General features: G+C 47.4%; 1 protein-coding gene across 3 annotated transcripts in view; it reads right to left on the reverse strand.

Moving 5' to 3' along the window:
* Nucleotides 1-18,067, reverse strand: part of SRGAP2 (SLIT-ROBO Rho GTPase activating protein 2) — a 103,048-nt gene that overhangs the window by 2,592 nt on the left and 82,389 nt on the right. For 2 of the 3 annotated variants that reach the window (XM_029962543.1, XM_029962542.1), the window contains exons 14-21: nt 17,621-17,698; nt 15,693-15,827; nt 14,304-14,409; nt 13,289-13,513; nt 9,668-9,747; nt 5,435-5,615; nt 4,642-4,788; nt 2,208-2,535 (exon numbers count right to left, since the gene is read on the reverse strand). In XM_029962543.1, coding sequence (XP_029818403.1) covers nt 2,208-2,535; nt 4,642-4,788; nt 5,435-5,615; nt 9,668-9,747; nt 13,289-13,513; nt 14,304-14,409; nt 15,693-15,827; nt 17,621-17,698 — 1,280 coding nt within the window. Of the gene's footprint in view, nt 1-2,207; nt 2,536-2,873; nt 3,449-4,641; nt 4,789-5,434; nt 5,616-9,667; nt 9,748-13,288; nt 13,514-14,303; nt 14,410-15,692; nt 15,828-17,620; nt 17,699-18,067 lie in introns of those variants that run through there. The other variant, XM_018079803.2, reaches the window with a different exon arrangement.

The following is an 18,067-nucleotide window of genomic DNA, read 5'->3' on the forward strand; positions in this document are numbered from 1 at the left end:
TTGAGGCACAATGAGGTTTTTCACATCCTACCAAGCACAATAATCAATATTCACACATAGCTACTTGCACATTTGCCCCAAGTCTACTGTTCCAATATAGAAATACTTATATATTTATAATATATATTATATATAAATATGTATCTGTATATAGATATTAAAAAGTAAAATTTTAGCATTTTAGAACACGCAGAAGACACCAGAAACATATATAGAAATTCAAGCTGGCACTTCTCCTTCCTCTTATGAAATATCACAGTTATTAACAAATAAATATAAAGAGAGTTTTGAGACAAAAATGTGGTGGTTCTGTCTCAGCTGGAGCAGGACCTACACTGGTGAACCCAGCGAGGCACAGAATTCCCTGGGGAGCAGGAGAGCTCAGCCCTGCTCTGACTCACACTTTGGCCACAGCTTTTCAGCTTCCTCCCGAGGTTTTTCAGGGGGTGGGGAAGGTAAATCAGTCAAGGAATGGTGGAATAAAGCAGAGACAGTAATCTGACACCTCCCAGTCTGTCCTGAGGCCAGGCAGATTTTAGTTCTGTGTTTGGGGGAATATGTAAGATGCACAAGGGTTATTAGATGGTGTCTGAAAAGATGTCACAGGGCAGAGAGAAGCACTGATTTAACACAGTCTGATTTTTTTTCTCCCTCCTCTTTTTTATTTGTTTTGCCATCCTCGTTCCTTTTCCTCCCCAGACTCTTCTCCAGTGAAACAATGGAGTATATGTTCTGGCAGGGAGAGGAGATCCTAATTGATAAAACAAAGAATCTGATTTATATCAACCAAAGCCTTGGAAGGACAGGGAAATATGAAGGCAGCAGGAGCTGTATATTATAATTCCACTGTAACAAATGGGCTAAAGATACTCATAACAGCAAAATACAACCTTCCATCAGAACACCCATCAGGTTTTAATTTGGGTTTATTTATTATTTGGAGTTGCTGTTTTGTCAATAAAAATTACGTTTAATTTTCACATATTTTCCCCTCCTTAGAAACCTCCAGAGTCCTGAACCAGGCAGAGCAGTCAGGTCTCCCAGGGCTGGCTTTGTAATCCGAGCCTGGAGCATTCCTTGGCTTTAGATAGATGCATCCATCCCATACTGCAAACAGTTGGTACGGGCAACATGCAAGTGCAGGCACATCCACCAGGGCAGATCCTTCATGGAAGAGGGAAACTGGTAACATTTACATCTTTTGCAGCCTGCCCTTCACTTCAAGGCACTCGCCTGAATAAACAGCTCGTGAAAAGCAGCAGGATTACGTTCAAAGTTGGGTTCTGAAGCCCGTGAGCATATAAAGATGCCACTGGAGCACTGAAGGAGTCAGCAGCCTGCTTTTATTTTGGCTGTGCTGCTCCATGTGCTTCCAATGTCTCACCACAGGCAAGTCTGCACAACTGACAGGAGAATGTTAAGTTGACATTAAATACTTCGCTTTTCTCGGGGTCTTGGAGTTGTGATTGTTTAATTCCTTGCTGACAGCTTTGAAATCTGTGTCACTGTCTGAAATGGACGCTTTTTATTGTTGAAATTAAATTCTGAATAATGAACAGGGCCAAGTTTTTATGGAGGAAGGAGCTGACTGTTTATATTCCCTCATGAAAGCAGCCTCAGTGCTTTGCACAAAGCAAGGATGAAAGGGTAGACTCAAGCTGTGTTGTAAGTTAATATTGCATTGAGAGGATCACGGGGTAGTTGGGGTTGGAAGGGACTTCTGGAGATCACCCAGTGCAACCCCCCTGCCAAGGGAGGGTCACCTGGAGCAGGTGACACAGGAACACATCCAGAGGGGTTTGGGATGTCTCCAGAGAGAGAGACTCCACGCCCTCCCTAGGTAGCTGTTCCAGGGCTCTGCCACCTCCATGGAAAGAAATTCTTCCTCAAGTTGAGGTGGAAGTTGTTGTGTTTTAGTTTATGGCTGTGGCTCTTTGTCCTGTCACTGGGCACCACTGAACAGAGTCTGGGCACCATCCTCTGATACCCCTTGGAGATATTTGTAAGGATTGACGAGATCCCCTCTCAGTTTTCTCTTCTCCAGCCTACCCAGGCCCAGCTCCTGCAGTCTCTCACCATGACAGAGATGGTCCATCCCCCAGAAGGGAACGGACACGAGATTAAATCAGACTTGGCATTAAAACACCTCATTAAAACATCCTTCAAATTTCCAAGCCAAGCCTTTAGGGCAACCCCCTCCTCCTTACCTGTGCAATGACCTCGGGGTCCATGGGCCGGTGGTTGTTGAAGCTCTTGGACCTCCCTGCTGTGACAGTTTTCCGGATCTGGGGGCTGTCGATCCTGTTCTTCAGCGAAGAGTGTCGGCTGATGGAATTGAGGCTGCCGTGGCCACTGATGGAGCATTTATCTGGAACCTCCTTGGGAAGACTTTGGCTCATAATGGGCTGAGATGAGGGTCTGGAACCGGCTATGGCTCCGGGGGAGGCTGGTTCTGCCAGTGAACTACCTAGTCCATGGCTGTCACTTTGACGGAAGGCTCTTCTGATGCTGCCTGACTCTGGTTTCTTTCTTTGCCTTCAGTCACAAAAGCAAAACAAGTCAATACAAGCAGGTACAAACAACCAGCTGTCATTTTTTTTGAAGATATCCCCCCAAAAACAACACAGAGGACAATGGGAAGAGACATAAAAAGATAACCCAGATTACAAACACGCCCAGGATTTTAGGAGTGGTTGCGATACAGTGAAATTATAAATCGTTCCAGTTCAACACTTCTAACAACGAGGCTGAGTTCTGGCAGCTGGGCACGTTCAGAGCAAAACCAGAAAGCTTGGATGGAACGTGATTAACTTGGTCAAGAGGAAAAGAATCTGTATTTGAAGACAAAAAAAACCCTCTGTGCCTTCAACAGGTTTTGATGATGTGTTTTTATTACATTCGAAGAGCAGAGCTACAATTTTTGACTGGAGGACACAGTATAAGTCTACTAAGCTCCTGGCCCAAGGCATCAAGTTATTATTTTCAGAGATCAGCAAGCAAAGAACCCCAGTGTGGGGTTAATGATCATTTCCAATATTTGCTGGTGGTAAGAGGTGGTTCTTTTTCATGGCTCTGGCAGGACCACAAGGCACTTTTCTATGCAGGGCTACAGATAAACCAAAAGATGATGTCAAATGGATGAACTGCTCCAAAGAATTTAGTTTCTACCCCAGCACCTTGCGGTCTGACAGCACGATTCCTCTCAAATCATAGGAAGGCCAATGCAGCAGAATACTTTATGCCATAGGTCTGAAGCTTGGCATCCATTATACACGGAAGGATCCATTTATATATAGCACCAGCCCCATGAATAACTGCAAGAAAGTGTTAACTCCAGTAGGATTTTGGCATCCAAATAATAATTCAGTGGGTGGCACAACTGTCATTGCGAAACCATCTGATTTAATTTTGCTCAAGTCTGTTCACACATAGGTCAGAAGATTCATTCCTAAAGAAAAAACAACAAAATGAGTCTTATGCTACTGTTGCTAAATATCAGGTTCCCTAGTAAAGGGAAAAAAAAAAACTGGAGTGGACATTACCCAGGCTTCTTAAAAACACTACACACAACACTACCAAAGCCAGCAGATGGTGAAGCTCCAACATAGGTCTGTGATTACACAAATCTCTCCATAACTGGCAGAATGGCTACTTCAGTGGCTCAGACAATAAATATCATAAAGGAAAGCCCAGATCCCAAGCTGATGCAGATTAACATGGCTTCAAAGATATCAGTGGAGCTCTGCTGAATCCCATAACTAAAGACCAGGCCCTCTAGGCCATAAGCAGGTCCAAACCTTTTAAAAGGATGCATTTCTGTTAATGCCTTTATAGACTACATTCTGTTAAATTAACTGAAGGTTAAGACTATCCCCTCCCATCAAACTGTAATTATCACATAATACCTTCACTGCACAATAGAGATGTGGGGGTTTTAATGCTAAGGAAATAATCAGAAAGATAAGTCTGCTCCAGAAAAATGAAATAACAGATCATGAAATTTAGTCTGTTACTGGCTTGATTTTTTCAGCTTTTTTACTATGTTGAGTGTTGGCTAAGGCAACAATTTCTGGTAGAGAAAGTAAGGTTAGAGCAACAGGGGGTTGTGCTGTTCCACTGCAAGCATATGGTTAGTAACCTGAGGTGAGAAGTGCTGGAGAAACTAGAGAGTGTTACAGGCAGTGCCAGATGGTGGGACTTCAGGAATGGCATTTATCACAAAATGGGACACCAGTTTCTGAAGGAATTGTCCCCCCACCCCATCAAACAGAACTTGTTAAATGTGGACAAGACACGACAGATCACGGAACGCAACAACGAATGGGGACGCACGATACAAGATCTCACTCCACCATTCCCCTCCCTTCCTCTGCTTAGCTCTTAAAATAGGGCATATTTGGGAAAACAGGAACAGATGGCACCTTGGGGACAGGGAAGAGCAGCCAGTGGGGTTTTAAATGAGCATTGGCCACACTGGTGACAGAGCTCGGGCAGCAAAACGTGAGTGGGTTAGAAGAGGGGGAAGCAGAGAAGAATGGTGGCAGTGCTGGTTAATGAACCTTTGTCAGGGAAGGAAGGATTTCACTGGGCTCATCACCAAGCTCTTTACAGTTCAGGAAAACAATGCAAGGCTGTTCTTACTTGTTGATGTTTGCAAGGTAAATATCTGCGACGTGCCCCCCGCTCGGGCAGCTGGCACCAGCTCTGGCTGTCACTTTTTCTTCCGGTGGCTCAGAGTTTATTTCTATTTCAGACTTCGGGCTGGACCTTTCTGAGATTCCATCCTCACTAGGAAGGAGGAGGGAAGCACATCACAACCAGAACAGGACCAACAGCACTGAATTTCAAATGCAGCACTGTGCATGAAAACACACACACGGGCCAGCAGCACAGTGCTGGTGTCTTTCTCTTAAGAATCATCTTTGAAATCATAGAATGGTTTTCTGGAAGGGATCTTCAAGATTATCCAGTTCCACTCCCCCTGCCATGGGCAGGGATACCTTCCACTAGCCCAGGTTGCTCCAAGCCCTGTCCAACCTGGCCTTGGACACTTCCAGGGATGGGGCAGCCACAGCTTCTCTGGGCAACCTGTGCCAGGGCCTCCCCACCCTCACAGGGAACAATTTTCTCCTGATATCCAACCTAAACCTGCCCTCCTGCAGCTTAAGGCCATTCCCCCTTGAAAAAATCCCCCTCCAGCCTGAGAGCCTGACTCCTGTGAGCAACCTGCAGATCCCAGCTCTGCATCTTTCAGAGGCACCAGAACCATTCTGACACCTCCATACCCGTGGGCAGCGACACCTCCCCGAGCTCTGCCCGCTCCCCTTCCCGCAGGGGAGGCTGAAGGAGGAACTGCCCCCACCTGGTGCCAACACCTTGGCACAAACACTCCCCTCCACACCCGAGTTTTTGGCAAGGCCAGGGTGGCACATACGTGTCCTGGACGACGATGTACTGGTGGGGGATGAGGCCGTCGATCCCGTTGTGCCGTCCCTCCCACCAGTCGTCCGAGGCCCGCTGGTAGAGCAGGAGGGAGGCTCCTTTCTTGAAGGACAGCTCTCGTGCTGTCCTGCCAAGGTAGTCAAACTTTGCTATTGCTTCTATGGGCTCACACTCTAAGGAGACAGAAGGGAACAAACAACAATTCACTAAACATTTGGGTTTATTAAGTATCAGCTGTTTAAACTCGTAGGCGAGGGCATGAAGAGGATGAAGTGTTGCTGCTTAAGGCTGCAGTGTTTTGAAGCAGCAAAATTCAGAGGGGAACTCCCCTAAAACGTGTGGACTTTGCACTTTTAGCATTTGCCTAATCTCTGCATCCATGTTTTCCAAGTCATAAACCCACTCACAGCGATTCAAGCCTACATTGCCATGGAAGTGGCAATGGTAAAATTAGTGTCTCCTCGAACCAAAAAGCATTTCAAAGCTGGGTAGCAACCAGGTGTGTTCCAGACAACAATCTGCCTATGGTACACTTCCTTCAAGGCAGCTAAGCTGAACCTCCCAGGCAGGCAGGAGTTGTTATTAGCATTTGGGGAGGGAAACATCCTCTCATTCCAAGCTGCTTCAGAAATAAAGGGTCTATTCAGAGGGAAATCTCCGCTGCCTGCGAGGTTCACCTGACCCAGGAGACCGGATTCTGGCACCGTGGGAGGCCATGCTATTCATCCAACTGTCATGGAAGCTCAGGAAAACATCCAGGGCCTCCACTGCTGTGCTTTGTGCAGTGATGGGGAGGGTGAGCTGCTTCCCAGCTCCGTCCAGCTGGGATGCTCCGTGTCCGCCGAGCACGGAGGGATCACGCCTGGAGCTGCCCAACGTGCTCCAAACCTGCCTGCAAAGCTCACAGAGGAGCTCCAGCCATGCCCTGTCTGCAACCAGCCACTAATCCAGGTCCCTGCAGGACTCTGATATTATACAGAGGGACAATAAGGGCATTTAGACACTCAGGAAGATCAATATGAAATTCATGCGGATTATTTTTAAGACTTTGAAATTTTGACACTGGTTGAGTCTAAATATATATTAAGCCAGCTCCCAATTCTAGGCAGGAATCAGGGGAATGGGGATGAGCTCAACCACACAGCCCCAGTGGACTTGCTTCATTACTTTAAAGGAGCTTTAGCACAGCCAAGCAGTCCATGGAAATTTGAGTTCTTTCCTGGAGAAAAAGAGTTGTGCTTCCTCTTCCTGGACAAGGAAAGATCCACTATTCCATACAGAGATCTCCCCTGCATCACAGGAAGCTTCTACAGTGCAAGAGTCAGACAAATAACACTGGAAGGCCAAACATGAGCCACAGGTTTTGCAGTTATTCCTTGGGAGAGCTCAAGAATTGGGTCTCTATGTCTGTTCACAGGCAGGCAAGGTTTGATAAAATAAATGGTGAATATGTGGCTGAAGCTCATCAACCAAGCTGAGGGAGCAGAGCAGAAGCATCTCATCCCAAAAAGCCCCACCAGCATCTGAGTTACCCAGCACAAAGAGACCAAGGACTGAGGGCAAATGGCAACAAGATCAGTCAGATCCACCCCCCAACAATAATTCCTCCACTACTGAACCCAACAGCTCAGAATTCTCCCAACCACACATTTCAGGTAAGCCTGTGGGTCAGCCTCACACAAAATCCCATTATCAGCCCTCAGCAACCAGGCAGGGATTTGGAAGGCTGGGAAAAGCCTGGCCCAGCTCTCAGCTGCCCAAAGCACGTGGTGAGCCCTGTTTGGCTCCTTCTTTCCTCTTGCTTGTTTTGCCTCTGGAGCCAGTTTCTTCCTAACACTAAAAACCCCAATTATGCTGCTTTCTGGTGTCCCCCTGCATTTAGGAAAGGGGTGGGAGTGTGGTTTGGTACATTCCATCTGTTTCATTAGGAAGTGTTTATTGTTCCAGATGAGAGCGGCACTCAGGTTTCTTATGTTTCCAATTTGCTTTTTAGGACTCTGGCTCTTCTCCAGAGAACTGATTTTAGACTTTAATTTCCAGTAGCTTTTTTCCTACTACACTTTCAGACAAGAAAGCTGTGTGAATAAAGAGCAATAAGGCTAAGCCAAACAATTCCCCCTGCCAGGCTGAGAGCCTGGGCAGGAAAGCAGCAGATTCAAATGTTTCCACTCATATGTGTAATTTAACAAACATATAATCTGCTTGTTTTTCAGCATTTCTGACCTCTTATACCTGTCTCAAACCAGAGTGTCCTCTCACTGGTACAGTGAGGCTGTAGAACAGCTCGGATGCTCTTCAAAACAAGACCTCTTCCCCCCCACCCCAAAATTCCTTCCTTCAGTGAGGGTGTCTGGGATGACAGCTTTGCTTTGGGAAGATTAGTGCCAAGCTCACAAAGAGCTTAAGAAGCAAGTGCTAAAGAATCTAAAGACTGAAAGAGGGAGAAAAACCCAGGAACACCCATCCCAGAGTCCTGGTGCTGTACCTGCACTGCTGACAGGTATGAGCAAGGTGTGACTCTGCACAGCTCAGTTAGGACATGAGATTCCTCACTTAACCAGACCCTGCAGCTCCCTCAAAGAGATACAGCCCCAGCTCCCTCCTCTGCTTCAGTGCCAAAGGCTCCCTCCCAAATGCTTCCTATGGAATATTCCATGTAGGATGCAGAACTCCATCCAAAACACCTCCCAGTTTTACCTTGCTCGGGGCCCCCACGCGATCGAGTTCCAGAGGCTGCAGAACAGTGTCCTTCTCTCATCTCTAACTGCTCATTTCTCACTATTGTCCCCCCTTCAGTCACAGAAGAGACCTAAAAACCCCCTCCAGAAACAGCCCCAGTGCCCACCCCAGTGTGGGAGCCTGCAGGCTTTAGTCCCAGGCTGTATGCAGATGTGGGATGAGTTGGCCTGTCCTTCCTCACAGCTATTAAATTGCTCTTTCTTAGATACAAACTCCAAAAGGACACATTTTCATGCATTTTTAAGAGCTAACACTTGTCAGACAGAACACTCTGTTCAAGACAGAGAGTGAGCTCGTGTTTCATTCCCACAGGCTTTGTGCTCCCTCCCAACAACCTTGGTGAGGAATCACTGTGCCAGTGCTTGACCATGCTGAGGGAGAACTGATTTCCCAGCATTTCTAAACATCCTTTACTTCACCACTGGTGTGTGAACACCAGAGAATCCCAGGATCACTTAGGCTGGAAAAGACCTTTAAGATCACCGAGCCATGAAACCAGTGGGAGCCCAGGGATGCCTTGGGAAGGGTTTGTTGGGCAACTGCTGAAGCAGAGAGGCAGCACAGGAGCACCTGGCAGGGCTGCTGAGCAAATTCCTGACCAGCTCAAAACAGGATGACACCTGATTTTAAGGGAATGGTAACTATTTCCCACCTTTACAACTGAGGTCACAAGTAAAACCATCACAGAACTCGCACAGACAATTGCAAAGGGTCTAAATGCAAGAACAAAATCATACTGTTCAGTATTCCAGGCATCATTGTTTCACACCAGTAATTTAATCTTTCCTCTGCTCTGGATGGGGCTCACAGGATGTTCCCTGTCACAGGAGGAGGCTTGGGAAGTATTAACAACAGACACTCACAACTGCAGTGTCACCTTCTCCTTAGGAAATACTGTGAAATTCTCTCCTCTTTTCACTGATCAGACCAGAAATGTCACAGAGGTCCCCAAGGAAACCCAAAAATTATCAATGAGAGAGGCCCTCAGGACTCCCCACCCTAAAACCTGGCTGTGAGTGGAAGACAAACAGGTTTTGAATTTGTTTTGCTCCCTTCCTTACAGCAGAACCACTGGGGTTCAGAGCACTCAGAACCCCCTGCCAGAGCTCCCAAAAGGGGAAATGCCTGGTACAGGCAGAGGGAGTGGGAGAGCATGATGGAACACATCCAGCCTTTGGCTCTGTGCTTCCACCTTGACTTCCAAATCCAAGCTTGGAGTGTGCCCAGGCCTGCTGCTAAGAAGAGACAACCCCTGAGAAGAAGGGATGCTTTCAAAACACTCAGGTAACTTCTACAGCTCCCTGTCCATCCTACACCTTTTTACTCCTTGGCCCCAAATGCTGCCAATGTGATGTTTCGAGCGACTGTTCTGATTCAAACTCCACTTTGGAGCTAACTTTAAACCTCAATTCCAAGGCACTTCCCTCCCTGCCTCCCCCAGGGCTGGCTGCACCAGTTATCCCAGCAGCTCAGAGGCTTTGCATACCATCATCACTGGTGTGGTGCTCGGCCGTGACGTCCTGCACCGAGTCTTCTGTGGAGGCTCTCTCCCCATGGGGACTCTCACTGCAACACAAGGAAACAGGGACAGTGCTTTAGACTGATGGAAACTGAGTTTCCTCATCACAACCACCAGATATAACTGGGAACATCCACGTTGGGAGTCAATCTTTAGGCTCCACTGCGACGCTCTGCGGTGCATCTTGCACGTGCTGAAGTCAGTGTGTCTGAAAATCAAGCTGAATTCTTATTTGATCAACCAACCCAAGCATCCAGGTTACCCTTCTCGTGTGCTGTCAGCAGTCCAACTTCAACTCTTACAACCTGGACCTCTGGAGAGGCTGAGCAGTCAGGCAGCAGGGGCAAGCTGGGTCCAGCTCCTCTCTGCCATGCCAGGATTATTCCCTCAGCTCTGTTCTCCACTGCTCTAATTAGCTCATTAGATGGCTGATGAGAAAGCTGCCACTTCCTGGGGGAAATCATTTCTCGATTCATAATGATATTTCCAGGTCTGTGTTTGTCATCTCCCTCCATCCCTTTTATCACCATTTTAAATTGTTCCACTCATTTCACTGAACAACTCCCGTGGCCTGATTAATTGCCTGTAAATAAAGATTCCAGAGCACCTAAACCACCAAGAGGACTCATTTATGTTTGGCAAGAAGAAAAGCTTTGGAAGGATCAATAGACAACAAGTGGCAACCAAAGGTTATGTTTTTGTAAGAAGCTGCACGAGCAGTTCCCTCTGGACAGGAGCAGAAAGGAAGCTGGAAGAGGATCCATTGCCTCTCCCAAGCAGCTCTGTGGAGCTGCTGCCAGCTGGCAGCCCTGCCTGCCTGCCCTGCCTGCTCCTCTCAGGAGGAAAAAAAGGGATAAAAAAAATAGTGCTTGCTCTTCATCTTAGCAGACTCTGTTGCTAAAGAAAATTCGTTTGCTGCCCTCTCACAGTGTAACTCCTAAAAGGTGATTTTTAATTCTCCTCACGTAGGAATAACTTCATCCCTCATTTTGGTCTTGCTGTGGTTAAAATAAGTGACTGTGGATGTGCAGTGCTCTCCCCCTGGCAATCCCCCTTCTGCACTCTTTTAAAAAGAGGAGAAAAACAGAAAAAGGAGAAGGGGTGAAGTGTTTGGAGTAATTCTGGTGTCTCGTTATGCTTAATCCACAGGACACCAAGCTGTCCAACATCTCCTGAGCCAGCACCTCTGGAATCAACCTTTCCCATCCTTTGCAAAGCCTTTGTGCTACTTCATAAAGTTTAGAGAAGAATCTGCAGCCAAATGGAGGCCCCAGGAGGAAGGAAGGCAGCACTGAGGGCTAAGGTTTCACACAGACTCTGAAGTCATGTCGCACACAGCTCCAAACACTGCACAAAGGCCACATGCCTCCTCCTATCCATGCCTCCAGCAGCATTTTCCACCAAAAAACCCATCCTTACTGCTGACTCTGAGGTGAGAGCCCCGGGATGCTGCAGTGGGAAGCACTGGGCTTCACCCTGAGGGCTCCAAAAGTGAGAGCAACAAATGCTGGCAGAGGAACACTGTGAGAGTCGAGTCACTTGGGGCAGTGGAGGGGCAGCAACAATCTCTGCTCCCTGTGAGCAGGGACAGGACTTGGAGCTGTGTCTGAGCAGGGTCAGGTTGGATCTCAGGGAAAGGTTCTTCCCCCAGAGGGTGGTTGGGCACTGACCAGGCTCCCCAGGGCAGTGGGCACAGCCCCAAGGCTGCCAGAGCTCCAGGAGGGTTTGGACAACGCTCTCAGGGACAGGGTGGGATTTTGGGGTGTCCTGTGCAGGGCCAGGGGTTGGACTCAATGATCCCTGCGGGTCCCTCCCAACTCAGGATATTCCATGATTCATCCACACTCTATCTCCTTCCCTGCCATTCCCACGGCCTCACTTGTGGGTCTCCTGGACTCTCCCTGGGCAGTCTCAGACAGACAGACAGACAGATGCATCACGGCCCAGGCTTGACTCACAGGCAGGATTTCAAAGCTGATGACAAACTCTGAACCTTGCCCTACCCTGCTCTGCCCAGGGGAAGCTGTTCCACAGCTCTGCCAACTCCAGGCGAGGGTGCAGGTCTGGAGCCCAGAGCAGGGGCCGTGGTGCTGAGCCCCAGCAACTCCACACCAAAACACCTCCTGGGAGCTCCCAGAGGGCTTGACCCATGAAGTGGCACCAGGATACCCCAGCTACAGCAGGAATCAGCTGAACCCCAAGGATTCCCTCTGCTGCCTGCACAGTGAGGAGCCCACGGGCAACAAAGAACAACTCTGGAAATACCAGGACTATGAGAAAGCTGAAATGGGAACCAGATGCTTCTTCCTGGCTTCCAGCAGCCTCCCCTGCTTGCTTCTCCCCTTTCTCTGCTTAACAGGGTCCCAGGTCAGGGTGCTTAGGAAGGGCAAGGAAGGAAAACCAAACGCTTTCCTAAAGCTGATATCACCTTCCAGGCCATTGTGCCTCCCCCACACTCCTGTGCAGTGACACCCAAACTGAGGGTACTCAACACTGCACAGTTTTATTCCCTCCTGTCAAAGTTGATGTCTTTCCTCAAGGTCATAAATATTACTAAGTTGGGTTGTTTTTTTTTCCCCTCCCTTACAATTCTTTCGCATGTAACATCAGCTAAAAGCATCAGAGCGAAGGGTAAAATTAAAGAGAATTTCCAAAAGGTTTTGGCAAGTCTTCTGCACACAGCAGTTAGTTGAGAGGAGCCTCTCCTTGCCACACGTACAAGGAGTGAGCTGATAGCTGCAGCTACTCTGAAACAAGCCAGGGGAACAAGGCTTGCTCTGTCACCACAGTGACTTCATTAAAAAAAGTATTTATTTTAGCACACGAAAATAATCATTTGCATTCCTGGGGCATCGAAGGAGAGAAGGAGCTGGGGCAGGGGGGGGAAAGAAGCAGGACACAATTTAACATTCCTCATCTTCAGAGGGAGAGATCAGCTTGGCCAGTAGGAAAGAAAACACCTCCTTTCCTTCCCCCACTCCCCAACCTTCCACCCCAGATGACAGGAGCCGCTCTGCCTGAATTGCTTCCAGATGTGGCTTCAGCCTGAGCGCGAGGCCGGGCCTCTGGAGCTTTTGGGCTGCATGGAAATGGTGATTTTGCATTCCTGCCTCTCTCCTCCCCCACCAAGCCCTGAAAATTATACCAGTGCCACAGCCTTCGAGGTTCAGCTGCCAGTGACCCCCGGGTCTGAAGGAAAGGCAGAAAGGAAAGGCAAAAGCAGGAGGGAATAAAAAAAAAAAAAAGAAAAAATAAGGGGGGAAAAAAACAAACAGCAACTAAAAAAGAGATTGATTTTGGCAGCTACCAAACCAGAATAGCCAAGAAAATCCCTACACAACCTTGCCCTTCAAGATAAGTGAGCTGGGTTTGACAACTGAATAGCTACTTTATACCAGCTTATTTCTTTTGAGTGGATGGCTCTCCAGAGATACCAGAGCCATCTTCTCTTCCATAAAACAGATTTTTGAAAGGCTGGGCCAGATGCTCCAATCCTGAATTAGAGGAGGCAGAACTCATGACAGTAACATGCTAATCCACAGATAAACATCCACCCATTCATCTCCTCCTCAGTGGTACCCATCATACCAGTAATCCTCTGTGCTTCCACCTCTGCTATAGACTGGACCCTCCAGCTCCCTTGGGCCTGGGAAGATGTTCTCATGTTGGATGATGATGGTTTTGATCAATTCATTGACATGAGCCTGGCAAGAGACTTGGTCGTGACCTTCAGGCACTGACATCAGCGTTGGCCCAAAGCAGATGGCTAAATTGTAGGGATCCATCATGTTTTCTTCACTGAACTGAGATAAACTGCAAAAGAAAACACAAGTGGGAAGGAGGGTGAACAGCAGAAAACATCATCATCCTCCTCCTCTGCTGCAGAACACACAGCTGAGCTCAGAAGGTTTGCTTTGGGCTTTCTGCTCTCTAAAGCTGATGAGCTTTAGCTGATTCAGGGACATGAATGCCCTGGATCCAGGTAAAAAATGAGATACTGATGGCATTTACAGAGAAATTAAATAGAAACCACAAGGGAGCTTGAAAGCTCAAGACTATGTGAAAAGGACTGAGTGCTGACTTTATAAGGGCAGCACATTAATCTGTCTTTATTCCTTTATTATTGCTGTTCTGAGCCCCAACACTCAATACCAGAGCTACAGATCCCCTCTGCCATGGATGTAAATGGAAAGAGAGTAGGTTCAGATTGGATATTGGGAAGAAATTGTTCCCTGTGAGGGTGGGGAGGCCCTGGCACAGGTTGCCCAGAGAAGCTGTGGCTGCCCCATCCCTGGAACTGCCCAAGACCAAGGTTGGACGGGGCTTGGAGCAACCTGGGCTAGTGGAAGGTGTCCCTGCCCGTGGCTTTAAGGTCCCCTCCAACCCAAACCATTCTGTGATTCCATGATCTTGAGTCCCCACCCCTGGAGGGATTTAAAAGCCGTGGGGATGTGGCCCTTGGGGACACGGGTCAGTGATGGCCTTGGCAGTGCCAAGGGGGAATGGTTGGACTCCACAACCTTTAAGGTCTTCTCCAACCTCAGTGGTTCTGTGTTTACAGCAGGTCCTGCAGCAGAGCCCTGGTGCTCCCAAGGACACTCACTGGTTGAGGAATGCAAAGAGGTATCTCATCACAATCAGGGTGGTCTTGGGCAGGTTCAGCAGCACCTTCCGCACGTGCAGAGCTCTCTCCTGTAAATTATCCATTGCTGAAAGGAAGAAAGAGCACCAGAGTCATCATCCCACCAAACCCACCACCTGCCACTGGGTCCAGTGCACTGTGATGGTTCCCTTGGGCAGCAGAGCAGCAGCAGGAGGAAGGAATTTTGCCCATTTTTCAGGATGCTCCAGCGCTGCCTGGCACGGGAACGCAAAGGCTGCAGAACCTGCTGGCAAAGCCTTTGACAGTGAAGGTCCCTGAGCACGTGAAACTTCACTGCAAGTTCCTTCCCAGCGTGGGAGCTCTGGATGTCATCTGTTCCAATAGTTCTGGCACAATGGCTCCTTCAAGTCTTTGCTTTAGAAAGGTGGGTGTTTAAAAAAGAAACTGTGTAATGCTCAGAAGGAAAATTAACATAGTTAAAGGGTGAGGCAAAAGGCTCTGTGTGCAGCAGCCTGCTGAGAAATAAGTGGGCAGCATAAATCATCTGAGAAGGGAGAAGTTATTTGGAAGCGGGTTTTACTTTTTCCCCCCATAATGTGAATTCAACCCTGCAAATGCATTTCTCAGGAGCAGAGAACCACGAGCCATATCAGCAGCAGTTATCTTCTGCTCCACTTCAAAGGTTGCCACCACAAGGGCCATTCCTCTGCTTGGACAATAGAATCATTCTTCAATTTTTCTGGAGGACGTGGCAAGGGCCAGGCTGTTTCAGATGAGGTTGTTTCACACAGGAAAAAACCACAAACAACTCTCTGCCTACCAGAAGCACCTTTAGAAACCACCAAGGATGTTAAAAGCTCGGCTGTGACCGCCCTGATGATTGATATTCTCTAACAGGAGTCAGAAGATGGTCCCTCGTGGTTAGGAAGCTAAAAGGAATATAAGTGGTACCTTGTCAGCTAAGGAGAGCACACAGAGCATGGCAGCACATCCAGGGAAAGCAGACAAGGCTGCTGGTGATCCCTGCCTCTGACAGGGCCTTTCTGACATCTCCTGGCGACACGTCTTAGAGATCATTTTACAGGAGTGAAGCTTTTTGCTTTATTCTGTTTCAAAAGAATCCCGTCACAAAGCCACTGCCTCACAAAAACCCATCACACAGACCTTCAAATCTGCTCATTTCCATCTCCTTGTTCATTCAGATCAGAGCAAGGATGGCTGTGACCAGGTAACTGCCCAGGCTGCCTAACAGAGGATGCCAGTGCAACAACCAAAGTAACCACAAACCCCTTATCCTGGAATCAGGAAAAAAAAGGGGAAGGGAAGAAAGAAAAGTGGGATATCAGAAAAAAATCAGCCCTATTTCTTTTCAGATCTTCATATACTTACTGACACAGGCAATCAGATCATGAAAGATATCCTTGGGGAAGAGTGGGTGCTCCAGCCCTCGAAAATAGAGCTTCAGGACTCCTGCTATTGAATCCATGTCGTGGTCATTCTGGTCCCCAGCCAAGGGATCTTCCCCTTCGTGACAAGCAAAGAAAAGCAGGCAAGAAAAAAAAAAATCAGAATACTGGAGAAAAGTATCAGAATACTGGAAGGATGCACCTCTGCAGGAGAAAAGGATTTATGTTAATCCCACCTACAACCAGAGCGAGGCAGAGAGGTGGGAAGCTCTGACAGCAATCCCAGGAGACCTGGGGCAGCTTCTCTCAGCCAGATTTCAGTGTGGCACCAGAGGTCCTGGAGCAATAGTGACACTCCAGGGATTTTGGAAGGGTGGGAACATCACAGACCCGCCAGGGAGGTGAAATGTTCCACGAGGCAAACTCCCAGCTGCAGCTCAGGTGGATGCAGGGGATGCACAAGAAGCACCCCAGCCCTGGCTCAGCAGGATGCAGACGTGGGGAACTGGGGTGGGAACATTTCTGGGATAATTTGTTGCTGCAGAGATGCCACAGTTTGTCTGTATTACCAAAGGAAAGATGCCCACTTAAGGAGTTGTCCCCTAGGGAAAACTCCCTATCAGACATAATTAGATTTAATGATGGGGCAATCCTCAAATTGAAGCTATATATATCCATTATGTGACTGAAATTACCAAAGCTTGCCTATTATCTTAATAACACACGGGATAATAAATGGGCCACTCCAAACTGGAGCATTATCCCTGATATTAACTGCCACCAAGGGCTCTGGATGAAGTAATAAAATGCAGGAATCTTATTGTTAACTTTGGCAGTTCTGTATATCATTGGCTTTACAGAGACAAGTGAGAGGAACTAAAAAAAAAAAAAAAATCCCCTTTTTACTTCTGCATGTCAGTGCTGGAACAAGTGGTTATTTGGTTATTTTCCCAAGCTGACTGGTATTTCTTTATATAAAAAAGGGTCTGATTCTGATATCAAGCCTTTTCCTTGCTATGACACACATTTCTGCTTCCTCTGCTCTCGAGGATTTTAATCCATGGAGGTGAGGACAGGTGACATCACACACCACATCTCACAAATGTTGTTCATTGAACATCTCTCTTCCCAAAAGCAGAATAAACCTGCAACGCTTAATTAATTACTGCTTGTCTCTTCCACCAGCAAGCACAGGAACACACTGAGTCTGTTCTTTCAGAGTGATGCATTCGGGGGATTAACACAAGGCCTGTTGTTCCCAGTGACCCAGGCAGGACTGGGGAGATGAGCTGCAGGAACTGCCTGAAAAGCAGCTCTTCTGAACCTGCTCTGCCAGGGAGAACAGCCCAGCAAGGAGCTGATGAGTCAGGAGGCTCCCAACTGCTCTCTGCCTTTGTAAGGAATGGCTCTTTCCCACAGAAAATCGGATCTATTAAAAGCGATTTCAAATTAATGGCGCCTCGAAATTTATTCTCTCCCTCGCTGATATTTAAAATAAATGTGGCCAAGCTGTGCCTCAACAACGTGGAAAACACAAAATTTCATCCTCTAGCAGCCAATCTGTTCACAAAGGGCTGGGGGGAGAGGGGAGGAAATTGCAGTTACACCTAATAATGAAATTCTCCTCGTCCTTTAGTGTTACAAACAATCAATAAGCTATCAGACATGAGAGAAGATTGAATTCAGAATATTTATTATACAGACACTCTACAAGGTACAAAGCATAAAACCAAACAACTGAGAATTCAAGGTTAATGAGCACTAGGGAAGCGTTTGGGAGGCTCACTTCGAAAATACAAAAAATAAAGGGATAAAAGAGAGCAAGTCGCCTTCAAAACAGGCCATTTCAGGGCATTTAAACAAATTTAAACAAACATACATTTGGCAATAGTTTCTGAGATACTTCCTTACCTCTCTCAAATGCATTTTTTATGTCGTTCACTTCAACTTGTGACCCAGACACCCGGAATATTCCTTCATGCTGCAAACCTGTAAGACAGCAAGAGATGCTGATAACAACAAGATAAGATAGATTAGACAAGGTGGCACCTTCAGCAGCTACAGCTCATACAATAAAGGAAAGATAAAAACACAGGCAGAAGGATGCTGATTTAAAAGCCACTTCTCCCTTCTGTCCAGGCATGCACAGAATATGTAAAACCAGAACTCAGCACAGACAGAGCAAATATTAACCCTTCTTCCTAAACCACCGCAGTAACTGGGCTATAACAACCATGTTATCTTTTATCCTGGGGGGATCCCCAAAGGATTTTACAACCCAGAGAAAGTCATAAACTAATGGTGTATCAGCCAGGAGTAAAATATGGCCAGTGCCACGAGCACGATGTTTATTTTGCA

The sequence above is a fragment of the Manacus vitellinus genome, unplaced genomic scaffold (genome assembly GCF_001715985.3).
Source record: "Manacus vitellinus isolate BGI_N305 unplaced genomic scaffold, ASM171598v3 scaffold_47_pilon, whole genome shotgun sequence".
Classification (NCBI taxonomy): Eukaryota; Metazoa; Chordata; class Aves; order Passeriformes; family Pipridae; genus Manacus; species Manacus vitellinus.